Raw genomic sequence first — 10,872 nt, forward strand, 5'->3', positions numbered from 1 at the left:
GTCGGTCTGTGTCTGTGTCTGGTCTGTGTCTGTGTCTGTGTCTGGTCTGGTCTGTGGCTGTGTCTGGTCTGTGTCTGTGTCTGTGTCTGGTCTGGTCTGTGGCTGTGTCTGTGGCTGGTCTGGTCTGGTCTGTGACTGTGTCTGGTCTGTGTCTGTGTCTGTGGCTGGTCTGGTCTGTCTGTGTCTGTGGCTGTGGCTGGTCTGGTCTGTGACTGTGGCTGGTCTGTGGCTGTGGCTGGTCTGGTCTGTGACTGTGGCTGGTCTGTGTCTGTGTCTGGTCTGGTCTGTGGCTGTGGCTGGTCTGGTCTGTGTCTGTGTCTGTGGCTGGTCTGGTCTGTGTCTGTGTCTGGTCTGTGTCTGTGTCTGTGTCTGGTCTGGTCTGTGTCTGTGTCTGTGTCTGTGTCTGTGGCTGGTCTGGTCTGTCTGTGTCTGTGACTGTGGCTGTGGCTGTGGCTGTGGCTGGACTGGTCTGTGGCTGTGGCTGGTCTGTGTCTGTGTCTGTGTCTGGTCTGGTCTGTGGTTGTGTCTGTGTCTGTGGCTGTGGCTGGTCTGGTCTGTCTGTGTCTGTGTCTGTGTCTGTGTCTGTGGCTGTGGCTGTGGCTGTGGCTGGTCTGTCTGTGTCTGTGTCTGTGTCTGTGTCTGTGTCTGTGTCTGGTCTGTGTCTGTGGCTGGTCTGGTCTGTCTGTGTCTGTGGCTGTGGCTGTGACTGTGGCTGTGTCTGTGGCTGTGGCTGGTCTGTGTCTGTGTCTGTGTCTGTGGCTGGTCTGGTCTGTGGCTGTGTCTGTGTCTGTGTCTGTGGCTGGTCTGTGGTTGTGGCTAGGCTGTGACTAGATGGGAAAGCACTAGTCTAGGACGCACAGGGCCCTGGGTTTCATTGCCACCACCACAAAGAGGTCACCCTAAACTCCAAACTCTGGCTTTTCTTTCTTCGGCAATCTATCTCTCTTCCTGCCCACGTTCTCTCAGATTTCTCCTCGTTTATTAGGACAAGTAGAAAAACAAGCCAAAATCTTGGGCTGCTAACTTGCCACCTTTTGTTTTAGGTCTGGCCCTACTTCTCTGTTGAGAGAATTCAATACTTGACATCCTCATATGTGGACACTGGGTACACACCTGAGTGAGGACCTTTTCTTTAGCGGTGTTCTGAGGTCTTCATTTACTGGGGAATACACTAAATTAGGAAGAGCAAGTTAAACTCTCCGATCAAGGACAGACAAGCACATCTACCACCCCCTGCTCCAGCTTTCTCAAGCCACGTCGTCAAACCTCTTAGTTCGGTCACTTGCTATGACCTTTAGCTCCTCACCTTCAGCACCTCCACCTGGTTCCCCAGCCCTTTAGTGCAGAGTTCCATCACCGAGTAGGAACAGAAGGTGTCCCTTATCTTGTACTGGTTGACCGTGGCCAGCCAGAGGAAGAGGTTGTTCTCCAGCTCCAGAGGAGGAATCAAGACGGACTGGTGACCGGAATAGACACTGCAAAGAAGAAGTGGAGGCTGACACTCGTTGACTGTCAGAATCTTAGAGCACAGCCAGGGGAGAGGCAGCAGAGGGCCACAGTAGGTCCAAGGCTGACCATTGATCCTATTCCTGCATGACCTCATAAGACACGTGACCACAAAACAAAGCAGGCTATGGTAGGTGTGTAACAAACTCACAGAACCAGCCAAGAGCACAGGAGAAAGACAATCCACTCAAACTGAGAAGGTGGGAGTGTCTAGAAGTGGGAGTAGGGGAGGCAGAGAGCAGCATACAGGCAGAGAAGTATGGGCGTGCACAGCATTCCTGGAACAGAGTGCAGAGGGAGTGAGGCCAGGGGCTGGGCAGTCGTGGAAGGTGTCAGCTGTCACATGAAGTTGGCTGTCAGTCATTGTCATAGACCACAACAGAGCAGGACTGGAGCTGGAGCCACTGACGGCTGGGGGATAGTTAGAAAGAACTACACAGTTTGGATGGGGGGGGTGACAAGGGTTGGGTTCCAACAGTGCAGGGGGACAAAACTGAAGGAATGTGGAGTCACCTAGAAGATCTACAGCCACGAAGTCTAAGCCTCTAAACCCAGGAGTCCAGTAACATCGGAGCCAGGTTTTTTATCCTCTTCTTTCCAGACCAGACACAGACACAGACACAGACCAGACACAGACACAGACCACAGACCAGACACAGACACAGACCAGACCAGACACAGACACAGACCAGCCACAGACACAGCCCACACCTTAAGAATTTAGATTAGGTAGTCCCAGGCGCTTCGGGAGCCGCTGGTTACCGTTCCGACATGGGCAAGTCCAAGAACCACACCACACACAACCAGTCTCGAAAATGGCACAGAAATGGTATCAAGAAACCCCGGTCGCAAAGATATGAATCTCTCAAGGGGGTGGACCCCAAGTTCCTGAGGAACATGTGCTTCGCCAAGAAGCACAAGAAAGGCCTGAAGAAGATGCAGGCCAACAACGCAAAGGCAGTGAGTGTCCGTGCAGAGGCCATCAAGGCCCTTGTGAAGCCCGAGGTGGTTAAACCCAAGATGCCGAAGGGCCCCAGCCGCAAGCTCAGCCATCTTGCTTTCATCGCTCACCCCAAGCTCGGGAAGCGGATTAGAAGCTCCATGGCCAAGGGTCATGGGCTCTGCCAACCAAAGCCCAAGGCTCAGCTCCAGCTCAGGCTCCCAAAGGTGCCCAGGCCCCTGTGAAGGCCCCATAGAAAAAGTTTGTCTGCCAGACAGATGGACTGTTGTGACACACCTACATACTATTTGCAGATGATCGGGACCCCATGCTGTTTTTACAAATAGACTTGAGGCAGGATCTGTTTAAAAAAAAAAAAGAAAGAAAGAAAGAAGGAAGGAGGGAGGGAGGGAGGGAAGGAAGGAAGGAAGGAAGGAAAGAATTTAGATTAGGGCTGGAGAGGTGGCTCAGAGGTTAAGAGCACTGCTTGCTCTTCCAGAGGTCCTGAGTTCAATTCCCAGCAACCACATGGTGGCTCACAACCATCTGTAATGAGATCTGGTGCCCTCTTCTGGCCATGCAGGGATATGTGCAGACAGAACACTGTGTTCATAATAAATAAATAAATAAATAGATAGATAGATAGATAAATAAATATGTACAGATAGAACACTGCATAATAAATAAATAAATAGATAGATAAATAAATAAATAAATAAATCTTTTAAAGAATTTAGATTAAACAAGAAAGACACAGAGCAGAGAAGATCTTCCCATGGGTGATTGTACTGAGATGTTTGGGCATTTCCTTTCTGAAGCTGCTATGCTCCATGTCTGGACTGAGAAATTAGCCCTTGGCTTTTCCTGAACAAGAAAGGATCTTCCTAACTATGTTTCTGGCACCAATGTCTTCCAGACCCGAGGGATCAACCTCTCCTGCATCAGGACCTGTGTGGTGGTAGCAGAGGAGCGACCCCGCATCACCCTCCAGCAGTCCTTCTCCAAGCTCTTTAAAGACATCGGTCTGTCCCCTCGCGCTGTCAGCACCACGTTCGGGTCCAGAGTCAATGTGGCAATATGTTTACAGGTAACACCAGGAAATGCTTCTTGCTGTTAGTGGTTCCTTGTGTTTCCCGACCTCAAACTGAAGGCAGTCTTCCTGCCTTAGTCTTCTGAGAGCCACAGTGGACTGTGAGCTTCTGTCGTGGGTCGTGGAGGCCACACTGCTCTGCTTACTTCCTGTGGGATTTAGGCTTTTCATTTGGCCTTCTCTGTGTCTCCTCATGTAGTCTACAACTGACACTTTTGCTTGTCCCGGGATTGGCTGCAGGTCTGCAGTTACTAGGGAAGCCCTGAGACAGAGCAAGCCAGCGGCTCCCGTGGAATGCTTTCTCCTCTCGGAGACCTGTTTGTGTTTTATTAATTAATGTACAATATATAGCCTCCTTTTTTTTCTTTTCTTTTTCTTTTTTTTTTTTTTTTTTTTCCTGAGACAGGGTTTCTCTGCATAGACCTGGCTGCCCTGCATCTCACGCTGTAGCCCAGGCTTGACTTGAACTCACAGAGATCCTCCTGCCTCTGCTTCCTGAGCCTCCCGAGCACTGGATTAAAGGTGTGCTCCACCACCGCCTGGCTAATATACAGCCTTCTTTTTTCCTATCTCCTACATAGTTTGCCTTTTTCAGATACACCTGTCCCTCTCCTTTTTTGCCATGTTGTTCTTGGTGAGTCTAGAGCAGTCTGATTTTATGCTGCTTGAAGGCTCATGGGTACATGGGCAAGAGTGAAAGGTAGCCAAGACATTGGGCCTCCTATGACCATGTCATGTGGCTTGCAGAACGTGTTGGAATACTTTCCTGTGAAGTCCCATTTTGCCCCTTGCTCCCCTCCATTTTGGCATGGTGGCTTCTCTCGTCCCTGCTCTGAGCCCTGTGCAGGAAAGACCCTACATTTGGTACTGTTTCATTGCTTCAAGACCTCTAAGAAGACACCAGGCCCAGGGCACCCCTACCTACTGGCTTTGCCATCTCCCTTGGTTAAAGAGAAAGCGAGAGTGAAGATTTTGGTGGATGCCTACATCTGTGGATGTGGTCTACAGGGGAGGTCCATGTGCATCTGTGGATGTGGTCCACAGGGGCGTCCATTTGCATCTGTGGATGTGGTCCATGGTGGAGGCCCACTTGAAATAAACACTGCGCTGCTTTGTTCTTCTTCAGGGAACCTCGGGGCCTGATCCCACAACTGTGTATGTAGACCTGAAGTCGCTGAGACATGACAGGTACAGTGAGCAAAAAGCTCAGCCCAGGGTCAGCACCCCTCATCCTCTTCCTGTTTAGATTTTGAGGGGAGATACAGGAAGGGAAAGGATTCATGTCTATTATTAAAAATGATAGAATTTTTGCTTATAAAAAGAAAGCTTTAATTCTCACAGTTGCTTCTTTGGTGTTTGTTTGTTTTTTCCACCCAAAGGGGTGGGATAGGATTTGGAACACCAGTTTGTTATGTAGCCTAAGCTGGCCTCAGATTCACTGTCATCTTCCTGCCTCTGATTCTGCTAGATCACAGGCATGTGGACTATGCCTGGCTTGCTGCACTGTTCTATAATTAAAATGTAACCTAAGTTCCTAGCTACATAAAATATTTTTGTGGGACTGAGTGTGGTGGCACATTCCTTTAATCCCAGCACTAGGGAGACAGAGGCAGGTGGATCTCTGTGAATTTCAGGCCAGCCTGGTCTACATGGTGAGTTCCAGGAAAGCCAGAGCTACACAGGAAGTTCCTGTCTTAAAAAAAAGAAAAAAAACTGGGCTGGAGAGATGGCTCAGGGGTTAAGAGCACCGTCTGCTCTTCCAGAGGTCCTGAGTTCAATTCCCAGCAACCACATGGTAGCTCACAACCATCTCTAATGAGATCTGGCGCCCTCTTCTGTATACATAATAAATAAATAAATCTTAAAAAAAAAAAAAAAAGAAAAAGAAAGAAAAAGAAAAAAGGAATAGTTTCTTTGCTCTGGGACAGTCAAGATAAATGAGGCAGGACAGGGTCTTTGAAATAGCACCGTATCTATTCCAGAGTTTTTAAAGCCGCCTCCTCCCTAGCTGAGAAGATTTTAGCTTTGTCCCAGTGCACACTGCTGAGATACTGAGCCCTCTGCACACCAGGCTGGTGGCAGGTTCCTAGTGTACCCATGTAGACTCCAGGCTGCACCGTGGTGGTTGGTTTATTTTTAGTGTGTGTGTGTGTGTGTGTGTGTGTGTGTGTGTGTGTGTGTGTGTGTGTGTTTTGTAGGCCGGAAGACAACACCAGGTTTTGTTACTCAGTTCCTCAGGAACCATGCACCTTGTTTTGTGGGACAATGCTCTCTCTGTGAGACCTGTGGCTTACCAGTTCTGCTGAGCTGGCTAATTTCCTGGATCCACTGGTCTCCGCCTCCCAGCACTGGGACCATAGGCGTGTGCCAGCCCAGTTGGCTGCTTCCGTGATGCTGAGGGTGGTCCTTGTGTCCTCCTGCTTCTGCAGCATCCCTGGCTGCACACAGGGTTTCTCTGTGTATCCCTGGCTGTCTTGGAACTCACTCTGTAGACCATGCTGGCCTTGAACTCAGAGATCTTTATGCAGCATTCTTGCCCTGGAGAGATTTGCCTCTCTTCCCCAAAGATTTCACCATGCCTGGCACATTTTTGGTTGTCACAATAGGAGCTGCTATTGAAATCTAGCAAATAGGGCCAAGCTGTTGCTAACACCCTCCACAAAATCTGTCTGACCTATGGCATCAAGAGTGCAGAGTGTAAAAGAGCCTTGCTCTGCGGGAACAGAAGATGCCAGTTAGAGGCCTTGGGGAGACGGGTGTAGTAGTGAACCCAGTTTTAGAAAGACTAAAGTATGCATTAACTGCTGTTCCTCCACAGGGTCCGTCTTGTGGAACGGGGTGCCCCCCAGAGCCTCCTGCTCTCTGAGTCTGGAAAGGTACTCTCTCCTGACAGCTGCTGGGGGAGGGTAGGCTGGAGGAAGAGGCCAGAGCCTGAGGTTGGAAGTTCAGTAAACCCTAAGGTTACCTCCACCGTCTCACCCTCGTGGATGGTCTCACTAAGGATAAAGACAGATGTGGACTTACTTCCATATTGTTGAAACCCCATGGCATGCCATTTTTACTGAGAAACCAGCAGAATGTAATGTTCAGTGCACACAAGTGCACAGATAAGCAACACCTAAAAAGAGCCGGTTCTGTCTAAACACTGAAGTTTAGTCGGGATGGAAAAGAGTTGCTGGCTGTGGGAGAGCTAGCACATCCCTGCACAGGCACAGCTGCTCTGAGCATCACTTCATCCCCATCCCCTCCATCCTCAGCATCTCCCCAACCCACACTGTCCCTCCTTCCTGCACTGTCCAGACAGAGGATGGGATTGTGACAATGTCTCAGGTTCCTCCTAGGAATCCTAAGGCACAGAGAAGAGGAAATCAAAGGAATCTCACTTAATCTATCCAGCAGATGTCATCCCAGAGGAAGCCGACTGCAGTTTTTGTTGTGTGGACTGTGCCATTAACTGCCTCATGTCTGCACTTGGGTGCATACAGGCTTAGGAATGCCATGCCATGAGGGCAGGCAGAGGCTCTAGGGAACTGTCTTTCATTCCCTTCATCCAGGTTTTAGCTATTTAAGCCCTGATAGTCGATAGGTCTCAGCTTTAGAGACCCAAGCTAACAATTTCAACAGGGCATGACAGGTGACGAGAATGTCTTTTTGCCCAGAAAGGTCCTTGTACATATTGGGCAGGCAGCTTACTGCTGAGCTACACTCCTGGCCCAGGAGAAATCTTCTGCTCAGCCAGCACCTGGTTTCTTTCCTCTCCTGAAGATGGAAATGTGATGTCTCTCAAGATGCCAGGGCCACACTGTCTTCCCTGTGTTCTCACTGCCGTAGTCCCTGGTTGCAGCCCCTGACTGTGGTGTGGTCTCCAGGTGCTCTCCCTGCTGTTTTGTCTTTGGAAAGGCTGTACCCAAAAGGGTACCAGAGTCTCACTGTTGTGGCCCTGGGCAGAAGTTTCTCATCCTCTGAAGAGATGGCATCCTGAGTCTGCTTTAGTTGGAGAGTGGAACTTTCTGGTCCTTGGGTCTCAATCAATAAGAGAAAGGTCGACCAGAAACAAACAGAAAAGTGCCTCGGGCCTGAGAGATGGCAGCCCTGCCGTTTCTAGTCCCCAGCAGCAAAAGTCCAGTTCCTAGAGGTCACTGGTTGTTTTGTAGGGTTGGGGTTTGAAGCCAGGCCTCCAGCGTGCTCAATAGGCCTCTGCCAATAAGTGAGGCTAAAGCCAGAGCTAGGAGCTTTGACTGAGCTGAACATTTGTATTTCCCTTTTGATCCTTAGATCTTACCTGGAGTAAAAGTGGTTATCGTTAATCCTGAGACCAAAGGACCTGTAGGAGACTCTCACCTGGGTGAGGTAGGTGTGAATCTCACACTCAAATCAGGACTCTCACCTGGGTGAGAGAGGCATGAATCTCAGGTTCACTCTGAAATCACTAGCCAAGATTCTAAGGAGCACACACTAACAAGCCAACAGAACTAGACTGAACTCCATTCCCTCCATTGGGAATATCTGGTTTTGGTTTTTTTTTTTTTGGAAAGCTGTTATGGAAAGGGAGGAGGCTGATAGTGAAATCAAGACTGGGTAGAAATTTTCTCAGAGTTATTCACTGCCTCCCTGTAGCCGAAAGCAGACCAGCCAAATGCTACCTCTTTCCACCTGTGAAGAGCTGGAACCGAGAGGAGCCACATGTCTACATTTTTAAACTCACAGAAGTGTCATAGTCCAAATTTTATTTATTTATTTATTTTTGCTTTACTTTGAAAATCCTCTTCAGGCTTTCTTCTTTCTCCCTTCCCCAGATCTCTGAGGACTGCTGATGGACCAGAGCTTAGTGGGAGGAGTCTTGGAAGTGTGGGTGCCAGAGAGCAGCTCTGCCCCCATCTTAGTCCTTGTTCTGTTCCTGTGCAGAGACACCATGCTGCAGCAACTATTATTATAAAAGCATTCAACTGGGGCTTGCTTACAGTTTTAGCAGTTTAGTCAATTCTTGTCATGGTGGGAGTATAGAGACATACAGGCAGGCACTGGAACAGGAACTGCCTGATGTGTAGGCAGAGAGACGCAGACTCTGGGCTTGGCAGAGTCCACCCCCAGAGACACACTTCCTCCAACTAAGCCACACCTCCTAATCCTTGTAATCCTTTCAAATGGTGCCGTTCCCTGGTGATAAGCACTCAAATGTGTGAGCCTGGGGCCGTTCTCATTTAGACCACCACAGCCAGTTACCGCCTGTTTCCTCAGCTCTAATGACGACATGCACCTCACAGAAGGAGTAGAGACTGTGTCACAGTTGTAGACACTGTACCTGTACCTGCAATGCACAACAACAGGCTGTCTGTCAAGTTGTCAACAAATCAAGGGTGGCTGGTGCTGTCAGCCCTTGGCCTGTTTACGTTGTAAACTCAAGTGTCCTGTGGCGTTATCCCAAGGGCCTTGTGCCTCAGTTACACAGAAGTGTAGTAATTGTGCCTTGGTGCTTTTGTGGGACTCAGGAAGTCTGTGAGAAGTGAACCCAGGGAGGCAGTACAGCCTGGTGGTTAAGAGCACAGCCTCTAGCGCTAACCACCGGGGTGGGACTCCTTTCTAGTCCTGCATCTTAGAGACTTTTTAGATTTTTCTTCCTACCTGTAGAGTGAGAATAACAGTGATATGGCTGTGTAGCTGTCCAGTGTTTCAGAGCTGATGGAGGTCAATGTCAGCTACATACTGTTGTGGTTGTGTTGTTAATCAGAAAATGAGATTTTAAAAAAGTAATAAACTGCTGTCATCATCTTTCTTTTCTTGTAGATCTGGGTAAATAGCCCCCATACAGCCAGTGGCTACTATACCATCTATGATAGCGAGACTCTTCAAGCGGATCATTTCAACACCCGCTTGAGCTTCGGAGACGCTGCGCAGACTCTGTGGGCCCGGACAGGGTACCTTGGGTTCGTCCGAAGGACCGAGCTCACAGCCGCCACTGGAGGTACCTCCCACCCTGTGCTCTTCCAGTTGCCTTGTTTACATGACACTACTAGCCTATTCCACCCCCCTGCCCGGTGTAGAGTCCCCTCTGCACCCTTCAAACACATAATGGAGTCACACTCACTTGAAGCAGTAACCTTTGCCCTCTGAGGACTGTCTGGAAGAGAAGCCCTCAGGAACAGGGTGTTGGAGCAGCTTGTAACCCTAGCAATGCTCCTGGGGTGAATGGATACTCCAGGCAGAGCAGAACTCTCTTAGAGCTGACACCAACGCTGAGCAAGTGGGACAGCCCTTCCTCCTTCCTCTCTTCAGCCCTGGCACACCGTTTTGAGTCCAGGAGAAACAAACATCCTCTATCACTGAGAGGGAGTTGGTTCTTTGTTTTTGTTTTTAATGGTGTTACTACATAGCCCAGGCTGGCCTCAAACTCACAGAGAACCACCTACCTCTGCCTCTTGTGCTGGGGTTAAGGTGTGCGCTACCATGCTTGGCCTGGGAATTGTTTCTGAAGTGGATCCAAGCCTGCTTTTTGGCAATGCTCTCCCGGAGATTCCCTAACATCGTCCTCTACCCAGCTGATCATCACAACTCCTCTGCTGTTCTCACTTTTCTCCTCACTGGTGTTGGTAGCCACTGCAGAATTCTCAACACCAGCTATATTTACACACAGAAGGGCTGATCCTGAAAACACCATGGGCTGTACAGGCCTCAGCTAGACCATTCCTCCTTACCCGAGCAGTGTGGACCATTTCTCCATATTTCATGGGGAAGCTGCTGTCACCAGGGAGATGAAGGCTGTGGTCCCTATTCAGGTGACTATGAGCAGACACTGTTCTACACAAGAGTCAGAGCACGGTGTCCTCTGCTCACGGAAACGATGTGCCATTAAGTGATGTGGTGCATCCAGTGCTAGCACATAGAAAACATTATTACTCCATTGCTGCCGCATTTCTGCTATTATTTCATCATCAGAAATCTACTCTTACCAGGCTGGAGAGATGGCTCAGGGGTTGAGAGCACTGTCTGCTCTTCCAGAGGTCCTGAGTTCAATTCCCAGCACCCACATGGTGGCTCACAACCATCTGTAATGAGATCTGGTGCCCTCTTCTGGTGGGCAGGGATTCATACAGGAGAACACTGTCTACATAATAAATAAATAAATCTTTACAAAGAAAAGGCCGGGAGGTGGTGGCGCATGCCTGTAATCCCAGCACTCGGGAGGCAGAGGCAGGTGGATCTCTCTGAGTTCAAGGCCAGCCTGGTCTACAAAGCGAGTTCTAGGACAGCCTCCAAAGCTACAGAGAAACCCTGTCTCAAAAAATGAAAAAAAAAAAAAGAAAGAAAGAAAAGGAAAAAAAAGGAAAGGAATCTACTC

At 49.3% G+C, this 10,872-nt stretch overlaps 1 protein-coding gene across 1 annotated transcript in view; it reads left to right on the forward strand.

Moving 5' to 3' along the window:
* The window catches only part of Dip2b (disco interacting protein 2 homolog B), a 197,562-nt gene that overhangs the window by 180,365 nt on the left and 6,325 nt on the right, over nt 1–10,872 (forward strand). Inside the window, 7 exon segments of the mRNA XM_036207630.1 lie at nt 1,334–1,558; nt 2,236–2,687; nt 3,320–3,533; nt 4,663–4,724; nt 6,355–6,412; nt 7,812–7,886; nt 9,321–9,498. Of these exon segments, the coding sequence (XP_036063523.1) occupies nt 1,334–1,558; nt 2,236–2,687; nt 3,320–3,533; nt 4,663–4,724; nt 6,355–6,412; nt 7,812–7,886; nt 9,321–9,498 (1,264 nt within the window).

Source organism: Onychomys torridus, chromosome 16 (assembly GCF_903995425.1).
Source record: "Onychomys torridus chromosome 16, mOncTor1.1, whole genome shotgun sequence".
In the NCBI taxonomy this organism is placed as follows: domain Eukaryota; kingdom Metazoa; phylum Chordata; class Mammalia; order Rodentia; family Cricetidae; genus Onychomys; species Onychomys torridus.